Raw genomic sequence first — 15,367 nt, 5'->3', positions numbered from 1 at the left:
ATCTATTTAAAGAGGATCTCCATCAAATTCCTTATTTGGAGTTTTGTTAAAGGTTCATGAAATTGTTCAGACAAGCTATTCAAACTCTATCAACATCTTATTTGTAGGTTATTGAACTTTGTATCTTATTACTGTTAGTAGATTGTAAGTTCTCTGTTATTGGAATTTAGTTTTTATCCTTTCTTCATCATCCCGAATGCTTAGTCCAAACCATTATGCAAAAGAATTTTTGGTATGGAAATAGAACTTAGTTTTTTCCAAAACTAGCTTGTACAACCTGTTGTGGTTTATAATATGTGTTATTTTCTAATATGTATACATCTATAACATTTCCTAAAGAGATGCATCTTGAGATGTTATTTTGGCCTTGTTTTGCTGTAAGAATGTTTTTGACCTCACAAAGTGGCTTACAAAGTGTTCTCACTAGTGGAGAAACATCAGAGAGCCCCATTTTGAATTGAATGGTGCCAATGAGGGGTTGAATGATCCCTGGGCATCTGAAAGTAGTCTTTTTTTTTCCAGGTCATCATGACAGAAGGAAACAAGATGAACTACTTGCCATTTCTTTATAAATAGATCTTGTTTGGGTGGTTCATGTAAGTGAACTTGGCTTGACCCCAACATACTCAGCAGGAGGCATGGGATTAGGATTCTCCCTACCCTACCTCCTCAGGTATTAAATCCATTTCTAGCCCAGCAGCCCAGCAGTCCTGATTATCAGACTTCTTTTTGGTTGTTGTTTTAGAACATGACTACAAAAGGGCAAAATAAGAAGAATCCTTCATTATTCAAATAAACGATTGCTTCACCTCTCCTGTATCTTTGACTAAATAGCACAATTCCCCCAATGTGTTCATTGGATGGTTTCCATAAGGAAAGTGATCACTCAACTGAATTCTCCATTATTCTTTTTGCCCAAATATTGTTCTTTTGGTCATTCCAGGTAGGAAAGTGAGACACATAGTCATGAATAATTCATAGAATCTGAGTTGAAATTTCGAGTCCATATAGCCCTAGGATCATAGATTTAAAGCTGGAGGGGACCAGAGAGGCCATATAGTCCAAGCCTTTTATCTAACAGATGAGGAAATGAGCCCTAGAAATGTAAGTGACTTGCCTACAATCACACTGCCCTATATGTTAGAGTGGATGACTTGCACTCAGGTCTTTTTGACTTCAAGCCAACTTTCTATCTATGTCACCTATTATACTCCAACCCAAACCTATGAAGAATCTCTCCTTCCAACATTCTTATTATGTTATAGCTGGCCAGTCCAAGAAGACCTCCAAAGAAAGGGAAATACAACTCACCATTTATATGGTCCTTTAAGGTTTGCAAAGGTTTTTACACAGGTAATTTCATTTGGTCCTCACAAGACCCTGTGAAATAGGTCCTACCATTACCCCTGCCCCACCATGATGAGGAAACAGGCTAGGAATTTTAAGTGACTAGCCTAGAAAACTAAGTTTTATATCTGTACCCAAAACTCTTTTGCATAATGGGACTAAACATTAAGGATGGTAGAGAAGGGATGAAAACTCTTTTAAGTGATTACTAGATAGTAAGTGATCGAGGCAGCGTTTGAATTCAAGTTATTTTTTTAACTTATCTATTGCTGAGTCCTCCGACACTAATCCCAAGTCATTCCATTTCACTTTGGATAGTTTTAGTTGTTGGGAAGGTTTTCTTTCTGTTGCGATTTTCATCCCTTGTGTATACTTCCATCTTTTGAGGATGAGGAAAACACTTTAGCACTGGATTGCCCTTTTATTGCTTGAAAGTAACTATCTTTTTGCCCCAAATACTTCTCTGCTCCAGATCAAACTTTATCTTGCTGAGTGTCCTCCTCTGAACAATCTCTAGCTTGTCAATGTCCTTCCAAAATTTGTGTGTATGTATGGATGTGTGTGTGTGTGTTGTGTTGTCTCTGTGTGTGTGTGTGTGTGTATGTGTGTGTGTGTGTGCATAGAGAGTCTGTCAGATATTATTTACCAACTCTAACTCTAAGTCTTTCTCTCATTAGTAACAAGGAATGTGGAGATAGTTTTTCGTTGACTCAAAATTATTCTTAGAAATTATTGTGTTTTTTTTCCAGAGGGAATACTCAGTTTATCCATGGAGAAATAGGTTCCCAAGGACCAAGTCATGTCCATGAATGCCCCAATCTGGCAAGACTTCACAGGATTTGTATATAAATGTTTGGGCTAGAATTTCTACAGCTCTCCCCCAGGCCCCTGTAAGAAATTATCAGAGAATTCATGTTTATGTGATTTTATGTGACTGGTTTACTTATTTCATTTTTAATGTTTCTCATCTTTATTGGTGTACTCTGGGGCATCAGTTGAATGTTATGCATCCAAAATGGAAATAATTAAAAAGAATTTGAACCAGCTTTGTCTCTTTCAGAATGATTGCATAGACCAAGCTTCAACTTTGGCTTAGTTTGTCCTTGACTTCCCAGAAGTTTATTGCCTTATTTTCTCTTATGGAGTCATTTTTTAAATATCCTTTTCTAACAGAGACAACATTATTGATGCCATAGAACCCCAAATCCAGATATTTCTTAAGTGTAAGTTTTATCATGTCACTCTCCTACTCTATAAACCCCAACAGCTCCTCATTGCCTTTAGAATCAAATATAAAATCCTCTGCTTGCCTGTTAAAGACTTTATATTCTGGCCTCTAGCTACCCTTCTAGTCTCATAATAAAATATCCCCCTTCCCACAGTCAACAAACCAAACTGATCTGCCTGTTGTGCCTCACAGGTGCTTCCCATCTCTGTGACATTTAACTGGTTGTTTCCCATGTCTGAAGAGCCTCCTGCCTCATCTTTACCTCTTGGAGTTCTCCTCCTCCTTCAAGATTGCATACTCTTCTGAAATGCACAATTGCTCATGTCCTCTCTGGCTAATGACCTTGTATTTATTTGGTATGTATTCTGTTTATATTATCTCTGTTTATACCTTCAGAGCTACTTGCTATTTCTCCCAATTAAATATGAGCTTCTTGCCAATAGAATTTATTTCATTCTTTATAATCCTATCCCCAAAGCCTAGAATATTGTCTGTTATAGCACAGGTACTTAAAAAATCCTTGTTGCCTGATGGATTTAAGCACTAAGCTCTTCCCCCCCCCCAGCCCCCCCAATGGTGGCTACTGATGTTTTCAAGGTTTCTTTTTACAAATGCCAGTTTGTTGAACTCATACATGGAATATTAAGGAGCCCTACATGTTTCTGAGCTAAAACTAGGGCTGCTAATCTTTCAAGTTAGAAAATAGCACCATAATTGCTTAGGAAGAAAAGAGGCATATGGGTTGCAATTGGCACCAGTGGAGGGAACGCCACAGAATGTGAGAGCTCGGTGTCATTAAGCCCATCCCTCCTCCCTTAAGAAATAAGGAACTTAAGCTTAAGAGAGGAAAAGGTAGTTGTTCATGGCCACACAGTTAGCAAGAAGCAAAGAAAGCTGGGACCTGAACTCAAGTCTCATAGTGCTGAGTGTACTGTTCCACTGTCTCTCTCATAACTGAGATCACAAACCATGACAATCCTATTTACAAATATAGGGATCCAATGTTCCTCCCTTGAAGAGACATAACTTAGGCTGGGAGACTTGGGTTTTGGTCCAAAGGCTGAATTTGATGTGATCAAAATTTGGAAGGTGCCCTTCAAAAGTAAAGGAGAAATGTTCAAACTTAGCACCTAGTTAGTAATAATATAGTGTTTTCCCCTCATTTTCAAAGAAGACTATGACATCAGGGAGATGATGCCATGACAAGCACATGAATTGGATTTGAGTGGGAGGATGCTTGGCTAAATCCACCAGCCTCTCTTTCTCCTCCAGAGTCACCTGGGTCCAGTGGCCAGATATGAATCAGGATAACTGGAGATGACCGTGGATATGAGGCAATCAGGGTTAAATGGCTTGTCCAAGGTCACACAGATAGTATATGGCATGTGTCTGAGGCCAGATTCAAACTCTTATCCATCTGAGGCTAGTTCTCTGTCCTCTGCACCACAGTTAGAAATAACAGGGATAAGGATAGAGACTGTACTTGTTATTTCATGATATGAGGAAGACCCAAATGAAGAAATTGCCTCTGCTAATGCAGGTTGGTGCCTAATCTGTTATTTATAGTTCTAGAGAGTTGGTTAGATCACCAAGGAGTTAAGTGAATTGTCCAGGGTCAGCTATTCATCAAAATGGGCAATTCCAGAAAGTTCAGAATGGGCTCTTCTCTATTTTCTGGCTCTTCTTCTTCACTCTGAACCTCACCTCTCACCTTAATTCAAGGTAACCTTCATGCTGCCATATATATATATATATATATATATGTATGTATATAAAATCTATGGTAAATGCCCAGATACAAAAATTGGGAGCTGTGACTCTCTTCACTTAGAATCTGTTCTCTTGTGGTCTTTTTTGATGACTAATTCTGAAGAGAATAATAAAAAAAATCACTTTTTTGCTCCTCCTAGAGCCATTTTTAGTGCCCACAGACTTCTGTATTTGGAAGGCATCTACTTGCACAAAATGGTAGAGTGGGCATTTGACTGGACATTGCTAACTCTACCAGCAGCCTAGAACTCAAAATAATTCACTGCTTGGAGATGTGACCAGGCTGCAGATAGTGGAACTCTTGGTTTGTGAGGAAATGAAACCCTCCTTTAGCAAGACAGAAACACACACTCACATACACACAAACGTACACACTGTCAGCAGGGTCTGATCTACACCCTCTGCCTGCATGATTACTGTCCAGATCACCCATAAATACTGAAAGTCAAAGGAGAAACATAAAATCAGGGGAAGAAATTTATGAGACTAGATATAAGTTTTGGCCTTGGGAGGAGTTGAGAACTCTGACCAGGTTGATCTCTGGAAAATACTTCTTTAGAAGCTGAAAACAGTCCAAGTCATCATTAAAAATAAAGTTGTAGTGTATCTCTTAAAAAATCCCTATGATCATTTTTTGATGTATCTTTTCAGACCTCCCATAGAGCGCTCTCTCTCTCTCTCTCTCTCTCTCTCTCTCTCTCTCTCTCTCTCTCTCTCTGCAAGGCAATGGGGTTAAGTGACTTACCCAAGGTCACACAGTATGTATCAAGTATCTCAGAACAGATCTGAATTCAGGTGCTCCTGACTCTAAGACTGGTGTTCTATCCACTGAGCCCTCTAGCTGCCCTGAGTTATCCCTTAACAGAGAAAATAATGTCAAAAAAGCCAAGAATACACATGAAAAAGCATGCAGTGCTCCAAACTATAATCCACCATCTCTCTACCAAATCACCAATCCAACAAGCATTATTATTATGTCTAATCTGTTATCTGTAAACAATATTTGTTCACTGCCTTTAATCTGATTTTGACTGCCTTCTAGCATTGTGTTCATTATCCTGTTACAACTAATGTATATATTCTTCTACTTTTCCTTCCTTTAGCATCAATTCATATAAATCATATTTTTCTGAATTTGCCATATTCATTATTTATTATGGTACCATAATAATAATAATAGTGAGCATTAATATAATCTTTTGAGGTTACAAAGTACTTTCATTTTATCTTCAAAGCAACCTGGAAAGGTGGATGAATTTTTATGTTCATTTTATAGATTAGAAAGCTGAACATCAGGTTATGAGACTTTCCTAGATTCAAACAGCTATTAAATGAGATAAGATTTGAACTCAGGTTTAATATTCATTTCACTCTTGGTCCAGAGATCTATCCATTAAGCCATAATCATTTGCTCAGCTATTTGTTTGTTCAGCTATTCCAATCTTAATAAATAAACATTTATCAAATGCTTATTATGTTCAAGGTACTGTACTGAGCCCTGAGAATTCAATTAACTAAAAGAAAGACAATCCCTGTCCTCAAGTAGTTCATAATTTTTTTTTAGTTTTTTTTGCAAGGCAAATGGGATTAAGTGGCTTGTCCAAGGCCACACAGCTAGACCAGATTTGAACCCAGGTACTCCTGACTCCAAGGCCGGTGCTTTATCCACTACGCCACCTAGCCGCCCAGTAGTTTATAATTTAATGGGAACAGATAACACACAAAATGAGTTGGGAAAGGAGAGGGATCCTAGGGGATACTTGGCATGGTGGCATCTTGTTCTATGGAGCTGAAGCAAGGCAGAATAGCAGATGCAAGAAGATGATGATGTTAATGATGTTATTCTTTATTCTCCAAGAAGACTATGACAACAGAGAGGTGATGCCATGACAAGCAGATGAATTGGATTTGAGTGAGGTGGACTTGTGCTAAGTCACCAGCCCCACTTTCTCCTCTGGAGCCATCTGGGTCCAGTGGCCAGATAGGAATCAGGATGACTGGGGATGGTCCTGGATGTGAGGCAGTCAGGGTGAAGTGACTTGCTCAGGGTCACATAGCACGTAGTACATAGTGTCTGAAACTGGATTTGAACTCAGATACTTCTGACTACAGGACTGATTCTCTGTCCACTGTACCATCTAGCTGTCTGTGATGCAAAATGGAATGAGCCCCCAAATCCAGTTTTTTCCCTCCACTAAAAAAGACATTTGGTACTCCATCCTCCAGCCCACCAAGAAGAAGGGAGAGAAGGTTGAGGGAGATAATGTGAGTCAAGGCTTGAATTAGCAGCCTAGTATTGAAATTTAGAGGTGATGAGCTTAATCTAGGATGGGAATCCTGGTCATCACAGTTGAAACCAGTTAAATTTCTTTCTTGGACTCAGGAAGAACTGGAATAAAAAAATTTCATGGCAGACACTTATTAGTTGTGTGACTCTTGACAAATCACTTGACCTCTCTGTGCCTTAGTTTCCTCATCTTTAAATTATACTTGATTGCCTCTTAATAACCTTTGAGTACTAACTCTTGATTCTAAGGTCCTATGAGCTGAATTAATTAACAGTTTTTTGCTACCACAATAAATTCTGCTGTGAACATTTCAGCAACTCAAGAACTCTTCCTTCTGCCTTTTACCTCCTCCTTCTCTTTTTTTCTCTCTTGTGTCTCAAACTTGAGTCCATGTCTGATGCCAAGGTCATTGCATGGACTTCTCTCATTCACACAGAGTTGAATTCTTTCTTTTTTAATGTAGGATTATTTAGCCAGAAAGGGGGTAGACGAAAAGGAAGCAAAGGGAGAAAATATGCACATGAGAAGCATGGGGTATGTTTGACATTCTAAGGGGGAGTGACTGCAGAGGCAGTTAAAACCATACTCTTCCTGAACACGTGAGTTTTGAATAGTGACCAGAGAAAGGAAGTGATGAGGAATGATTTGGGGGGGATGAGGGGCAAAAGGCTAGGAATACTGTATTCTGCTATGTATGTACATTGTTTAAGGAAGTTTTTCTTGTTTTCAAATGGGAACTAGAAAGAGTCTATGTTTGGTGGTGGTGGTCGGAAAGTCCTGAAATAAAAAATTAAAGTAAATTTAAAAAACAACAGCACCAAAACCCTCTTCTGTCTTTGAAATAAGAGCAATGTATCAAGGGGTTGGCCTGGGGATCAGGAGCAGAAAGAATATTTCTAAAAGACATTTGGATGATAATATTTCTTCTTTTCTCCCCTTCTAATCTATACATACCACTTTCCCATTTCTCTCCAACTTGGGTCTCCATTTTGGGAAATGGTTCAATCCAGTCAACCTTGATTCTCTTTCTGGCTCAGGAAGAGCCAAGAGTCTACCATACCTCAGCTGTAGTCTTTACCTAGAACATCTCTCTACTCTGTTAGTCCCTTTATCCCAACAAGAGTTCCAGTTTGGGTAGAAGCTCAAGTTGGCCAATTCTTTGTTGTCTTCCTGGTTCTGCTTCTGACTTTCTAGACTATGCCACTTTGTTTCTACCCAGGAACCTCCCTTCTTGCTCTCCTCATTGTGATAAATTAAGTCAAATTTTAGACATTGGAATATAAACTCCCTGAGGGTTAGTATTTTTTTTACTTATATTTTATCTACAGGGTTTAGTGCATGGCAAGTACTTGAATGCTTGTTGCCTATCTACACACATACACACACAGATCTGGAAATTACTACAATATCTGTGAAACAAGGAAGAAGGAGATTGGGAAGAGCAAATAAGGATTACAAGGAATACTCCAAGGTCTCTCTAGAGTCATCTTTTAAGAATGAGAGTCTCTCTCTCTCTCTCTCTCTCTCTCTCTCTCTCTCTCACACACACACTCACACACACACACACACACACACTCATCTGAGAAATTACTACTTTAGACTCCAATTCACTTTCCATGAGACAAGGAAGAGAGAAATTAGGAAGAGCAAATAAGAGTTACAAGGAACACTCTAAAGTTTCTTTAGTCATCCTTAATGAGAGGGTGGCAGGCATTCCTTTCACATTTCCCTTTATTCTCATACCTTGACAAATCAAAGAGAACTGGATACTTGCTTTTTTTTGCATTAGTTTAGAATTTAATTTTAGTTTAAATTTCCAAACTTGTCAGGAAGATTTGGATTCAAATTCCACATCAGATCATTTATTGCTCTGTGATTATGGTCAGCTGAGCTCATGAGCCTTATTTTTCTCATCTGTAAAATGGGTCCCCAGGATCATTTGTTATGACGTTTGAATGAACTAATGAAAGTGAAGCATTTTGCAAATTTTAAAGTCCATGTAAATGCCAGTTATTACCACTAGAATTAAAGCCAAGGATTCACCAAAGTTTTTTAGAGCACTTACTACACTCAGGTCATTGTCCTAAGGTTCTGGGAAAAATAGGAAGTTGAGATCAAAGTCTCTGCCTTTAGTTAGTTTATAGCCCAATAGAGGCATTATGTTGGTACTGAGGGTGCAAAGATGGAAATGATAAGGGCTCTTCCCTCAAGGAACTTAATATCAAATGGGAGGATATGAAGCAGTGAAAAATAAAATGAAAGTAGGACATGATAGGGCCCAAGAATACTCAAGACACTTTAAGGAGGAAGAAATCACTTTCAGCTGGGGTAGCATGAAGAGTAGTGCTCATTGAGAAGAGAGATTGGCTCATCCTTTGTATTCAGGTTCCCAGTGTCTAGGACAATGGCTAACCCATAGCAGGCACTTATAATACACGCTTGTTGATTGAGGGATTGAAAGTGAAGGAAGTAATAAGAAATGTCTGCAAAGGCAGATTGGCATCAACTTGGGCAGCCCTTGAACTAGCAACAGGGGGATCTGCAGAGGATTCTTAATAGAAGGAAGCAATTGAGTTGCATCTCAAATACAAAGTGAAGAGATTAATGATTCAGGACTATAGAAAATGGATAACCCATTGTCTTACTTGGGAGATCCAAGTCCATAATCCTCAAACAAGTCACAATCTCTCTGGGCTTCAATCTCCACATCTGTCAAATAAGGGCATCAGACTAAATGACTTATATGGTCCTATCTAGTTTGAGATCTGTGATCCTTCAAACCTATGATCTTGTTGTGACAAACACATATCCTTTATCATTAGCTCCTCGAGATTCCTCCCAGAATCACAGGTTTCTCCTGACTCCTTCCCTTCCCCTATGATATCTTGCCCAGACTATCCCAGGAGAAGTCCCCAATAGTGTTGTTTCACACAGTCCTTCTCTTGGATAGAAAAACCTTTTCCTCTGATGGGGGTTCCTGGCTGCTTCAATGATGGCACTAACCAATGCTACAACCATTTGAGATTAGCATGACAGGTCTCTATCATCCTTTGGTAAGCTTCTGTAGTCTTATAAATATCATGTGAGGATGCTTGATAATCTGATCACAAATTTGCTTGGTCTGACAGCCTATTGGCAGTTGGAGGATACTGAATTATAAGTTAAAAAGAAATTATCAATAAGATGCTGGACCTAAGGTCAATGGTTTCGATGTTGTATTGTGCAGAGGCAAAATGGATTTAGGAAGGGATATCAGGAGAGATTTGAGACTAAGTGGGTTTCCTCATAGATCCCCATTTTCATTCATGAATAAACAAGAATTCATCGGAGGCTTACTGAGTACTTTTCTTACTTTACTTACTGACCTTCGACAAGTTTCTCTCCTCACCACTGGGTCCAGATTCTTTAGTTGAAGCTATGAGCCGAGCTAGTTGGACTCGGCTACTATAAATAGCCCCGGCATTTTTATTATCCTGTATTCCTACTTTTGCTCTGTGGTGGCTAGGGAAGTAGCTCGTGGACCCAGGCCTTGCTCTTCTTAGTCTGAGGTTTATGACCATGGCAAGGATTTAGTTAGGTGGGTGCAACTGGCACAACTTGGTTTTTCCCACAGAGCTCACTGCAAGCCCCCTTTAAACTTCTGAGTTTGTGAACACATGATAAAGTGTTTCTCACTAGACTAAGGGAGAGCACACGAGATCTTTGTCATTGGTGCCACTGGATTTGAAATCAAATAGGTAATAATTCAAAGGCGTTTTCACAGTCATTAGATTTCTTTTTATTTTCCTCTGACCTTTATTTTATCTAGAGACCCTCTTCTGAGGGTGGGGCCTGATTAAAAAAATAACAACTCCAATGCTTGAAGTGAGCCCAAGTTAAAAACATCCTTTAATTACACAATTGCCTGCTACTGAACCTGGCCCAGGTAATAGGTAAAACCTGCTTACTAGGAGCCGCTGCGAAGTCCAGACGGTTTTTCAGAGGGAAGCAGCAGAGGAGACTAAAGCAGTCAAATTTTTAAAAGAGAAAAAATATTTATACTACTTGTCTAATACTTGAGTCTTTACCCTATTTTAGAGATAGTTTCACAGAAATACTTCTATGAAGGTCAGCTTTCTTCTGGAAAGCCTTCATCCTCATTCTTTTCCTCCTATTCCTTCCCCACCTTCTCCTCCTTTGTCCCTACCTCTCCATTTCCCTCCCTTCTTTTCCTTCCTTACTTCCTTCTTTCCTATCTTTTTTCTTCCCTCCCTCCCTCCCTTCCCTCCCTCCCTTCCTTCCTTCCTTCCTTCCTTCCTTCCTTCCTTCCTTCCTTCCTTCCTTCCTTCCTTCCTTCCTTCCTTCCTTCCTTCCCTCATTTTTTATTCCCTATCTTTAGAGGAAAAGTGAACTCTACTGAGGTATTTGCTTGGGATTTACTACTTTCTTTCTGAGAACAGAACTCTTTGTCAATCATTTTCCTGTTCCATTCCCACCCCCGATCCCCAAGACTTTCTTGGATTTGACTTAGCAGAAAGAACATGGATTTTTTGGTCAGAACATCTCTGAATCCAAGTACTGTCACCTACTGGATGACCTTGGGTAGCTAATTCATTAACATTTATTGGGTTCTTGAAAGTTTGCAAAATACATTACATATATTATCTTATTTGAGCCTTATAGGAACCTTATGAGATTTTACAGATGAAGACATTGAAGTTGAGAAGGTCATTTGACTTGCTCAGGGTCAAGCTGCTAAATATCTAAACTCCAAGATTTGAACTCAGATCTATCTTTCTAGCCACTGTGTCCTTTAACTACTTTCAGATCTTTTTACTTCATTAGGTCTTAGCTTCCTCATCCAAAGCTAAGGGGATTGGGCAAGATAATTTTCTAGGTCCTTTCCAGCATTGAGGCTTCTCATGGGAATACAGCAAGCTGGACTTGTATTTTATTTAATGGGAAGGAGATAGAACTGTTTATCTTTTGCACTTAAAACTCATTAGAATTTCCTCTTTAGAAGCCATTGGTTCCTACTCTGTCTTTCTATGATTCTGCTTTATGGGTACATTCACTTGCTGAAATGAGTCACATGGAATAATCACCATGAACATTTAAACCAATTTGAGTATTTTTCTGGAATTGATTCATAGACTGAATTGATGTCTGAAGAATAGTTTTCAAGTGATTTCTCCTTTTCTCCTGTTATTGATGTTTGGAAGACTTCCCTTCATCATGTGATTTCTTTGGGTCAGTCCATAATAGGTAACTCTTCTTGGGAGACAGCACAGTAAATTATTAACAACTTTGTCTCTGGTTCCACAGTCAGTGAATTTTGGTAAATAATCAACCGGTCAATCAACAGGAATTTATAAGAGTTTAATATGCGCCAAGAAGGTTGATTTATAAGGAATCAGTCTGAAAGCAGAGTGGCCTTGACATTAGAAAGATCTGGATTCAAATCTTCTGGGAAATTTATTATCTGTGTGACTCTGGGCAAGTCATTTGATAGCTTAAGGGAAAATCATGCCTAAAGAACCTCCCTTAGTGTTATAAGGTGGAATAAGCATTTATATGGTACTCATTATGGTCTAGACACTATGCTAAGCAATTTGCATAAAGATTATCATTTGACCTTACAACAAGCCTGGGAGGTTGATTGGCTCTTGTCCTTCATTATTAAGAAAGACCAAAATGGCATCACTAAGTTAAAATTAAAATGTGTCCAACTATGGCTGATCAGACCAATATGAGTTTGGAATGTTCTTCCACAGGTAAGCACTGTTATCATCCTCATTTTTACAGTTGAAGAAACTAAGGCAAACAGGCTTGCCCATAGCTAGTGAGTATCTGAAGTCAAATTTGAACTCAGATCTTCCTGCTAGCACTCTGTCCATTGTACCAACTCAGAAAACTTTAGAGTGCTGGAATATTGCTAGCTATTATCATAGGGTCTTTTCCTTCCCCCTCAAGAGACATAGCTCAAAGAGTATAATGTATAGAGGGGTTGTAATCTGAATATGTGGAGGGCAAACCTACATCAAGTATCCTGGAGGTACTAAGTAGAGGTCATGTTTCTATATCAGCTTCTTTATTACTTATCTCTTGATATCTATCACTTCTTGGTGATCAAATCTCTCTCCTAGCTCATTAAAAGATGCTGACAGAGTTGGGGTAATTTGAGCACCCCAATGCTCTCCAGAACAGGCTTCTAGCCCAGAAACTGCAGACAGGGATAGGGGGACTTTGCTAAGAGATGCAGAACTTCGGGAGGCTGGGTCAGGGGCTCAAAGAACGAGTGGGGAGATATCACAGACTTAAATAATCTCGCCTGAGGCTAGAGTTGTTTGGTATCTTACCTACTTGCCTAAGGGCATCTCCTCCCATTGTCCCCTACTTCAAAAGGAAAACCAGGTGAATTCCAAGGTTACTGGTCTCAGGGTACCAACTTCTAAGACTGACTTTGACCATGCCCTTTAAAAGGCTGGAGGGTTTCTTTTTAATTGAAACAAAACATTACCAGAAAAAAAAAACCCTTGATGGGATGCAGAGAATCCCAGAGTCTCTTAGGGGGAAGGCACCTCAGAGATCATCTGTTCAGATCCAGGTGTCCCTAAGATTCCAACTCTATATCCCATCTAACAGATGATCCCACCCCATTTGTTTGAAGAGCCCCAGTGATGGGGAACTCACTACCTCCTAAGCATTTCATTCCAACTTTGGGCAACTCTTAATTGTTAGAAAGTTTTTCCTTTCATCAAACCTAAATCTACCTCTTTGCAACCCTCTCCACCTTCCCTTTTCTTTTTACTCTACTTTCTGGAAACAAATAGAACAAATTGAATTCCTGTTTGATTCACCATACTTGAAGGCAATAGTCTTTTGCCACTGTAAGAGTCAGTTTTGGATGGTGGATAAGGAATTAGATTTGGAGACACCAAATGCTTACTAGCTGTATTTATCTGAGTGAGTCATTAACTTTCTGTGCCTCAGTTTTCTCATTTGAGTAATCAGGTGATGACTTCAAAGTCCTTCTGACTAGTTTTCAATTAGTTTGGAACTAGATGTGTCCACAACTGGGCAAGGGCTTTTTTTGTTTCTATCCATGGTCCTGTTTCCTAGACATCTCTAGGAAAGAGAAGACTAGCCATCATTGGCTATAGCATCATTATAATATTTTTTTTTTGCAAGGCAATGGGGTTAAGTGGCTTACCCAAGGCCACACAGTTAGATAATTATTTAAGTGTCTGAGGTCAGATTTGAATTCAGGTACTCCTGACTCCAGGGCCGGTGCTCTATCCACTGTGCACCTAGCCACCCTATCATTCTAAAATTTTAAAAGTTTCTTCAAATTTTGGTCTCAGGGCTCCTTTACACTCTTTTTTTTTTTGGTACGGTAATGGGGTTAAGTGACTTACCCAAGATTATATAACTAGTATCAAGTGTCTGAGGTTGGATTTGAACTCAAGTCCTTCTGGCTCCTTCTCTATCACTGCACCACCTAGCTACCCCCATTTATGCTCTTAAAAACAATCGATATGCTTTATTTCTAATAATATTTGCTGAATTAGAAATTTTAATATCTTGGAATTATTTGAAAATAGTTTTGATCCCCCCAGGGGGTCCTGGATCTCATTTTGAGAGAATGTGCTAAATTGTGTTCTCTAGAATATCACAGTGACTGCTTGAATGGATCCTCACCCAGCCAGAGGGGTTTTTCCAAACATTAAAAAAGCTCACTATCTGCATAAAACTTTTTTATTACTCCCTCCACCCACCCCAAAGTAATGAGATTCAAACAGAGTGTTTAAACAACTTCACCAATGAATCACTCTGAAATTATCATCTCATATTATCACAGAAATGATCACTTCTGCATATGGTCCCAATAGTCCCATAATCTCTAATAAAGCAGTTTATACATGTTTAAGCAGGACTACAGTGCCCCAGAAAAACAGCTTTATATTGTTTTCATAATATAAGTACAACATTATTTGGGCAGTTTTACAGGAAGATCAAAATATCTGGCTTAGGGCCAAAGCAGGTCATGTCCCACCTGAGAGAGCAGCTCACCTTCATGCTTCCCTTCCTGGGTGGACAGTCAAAGCTTTTTCAAAAGTGAAAGTCCTCTCCCAGATGGGAGCTCTAAATCTGTTTGTCCAACACCTCCTTCAAAAAGCATTTCCAGTTGTGGATTTAGAGAAGAAGAAACAAAAGACCCTACCTTTGTTGTAAGGTAGTCATCTTGTAGGGGACCAAGGATGGGAGTTATTCTGGAGTGAAAGGGATGGGGAGAAATAATGATCTGCGCCCAAAGGATTCAGATGAAGAATGTGGAGAAAAAAAACAAACAAATGGGCCCATCCCTGAGGGGGGTGGGTGTGAAACAGCCCTTCAGAAATGACATGATGAATCATGTGGGACAAAAGAACCATTGAGAGAGGCAATTATGAAGATGGCATTTTCAACAGGTCTTGCCAAAGTCTTCAAACCACAAAAGCCTTTTAAAGTTCCTAATTACTTTCAGTTTTCTCTCATCCATGGGAAGGAGGAAGGATCTCCTTGGAGGGCAGTAAAGTAATTGCTTGGAAAGCCATGTTTTCAGACTGATCCTCCATTGCCTCCCTCCATAGGCTCCCCATATCTTTACCTGAAACCAAAAAAATTGGCAGACAAGCATCTCTGAAATGCTCTGGCGACAGGTGCATATGGATAACATAGCAACAAAACCTGTGGCTCCAGGGTATTTTCCAGG

The 15,367-nt window shown here is 39.3% G+C and overlaps 1 protein-coding gene across 1 annotated transcript in view; it reads right to left on the bottom strand.

Annotated features, from left to right (window-relative positions):
• KCNMB2 (potassium calcium-activated channel subfamily M regulatory beta subunit 2) overlaps positions 1–15,011 on the bottom strand; it is a 215,742-nt gene extending 200,731 nt beyond the window's left edge. The window contains exon 1 of the mRNA XM_074190962.1: positions 14,837–15,011. Coding sequence (XP_074047063.1) covers positions 14,837–14,856 — 20 coding nt within the window. The 5' untranslated portion in view covers positions 14,857–15,011. The remainder of the gene's footprint in view (positions 1–14,836) is intronic.
• Positions 15,012–15,367: the final 356 nt, after the last annotated feature.

This window comes from Macrotis lagotis, chromosome 6, assembly GCF_037893015.1.
Source record: "Macrotis lagotis isolate mMagLag1 chromosome 6, bilby.v1.9.chrom.fasta, whole genome shotgun sequence".
NCBI classification, from domain to species: Eukaryota; Metazoa; Chordata; class Mammalia; order Peramelemorphia; family Peramelidae; genus Macrotis; species Macrotis lagotis.
This window is presented reverse-complemented; position numbering and strand designations above follow the sequence as displayed.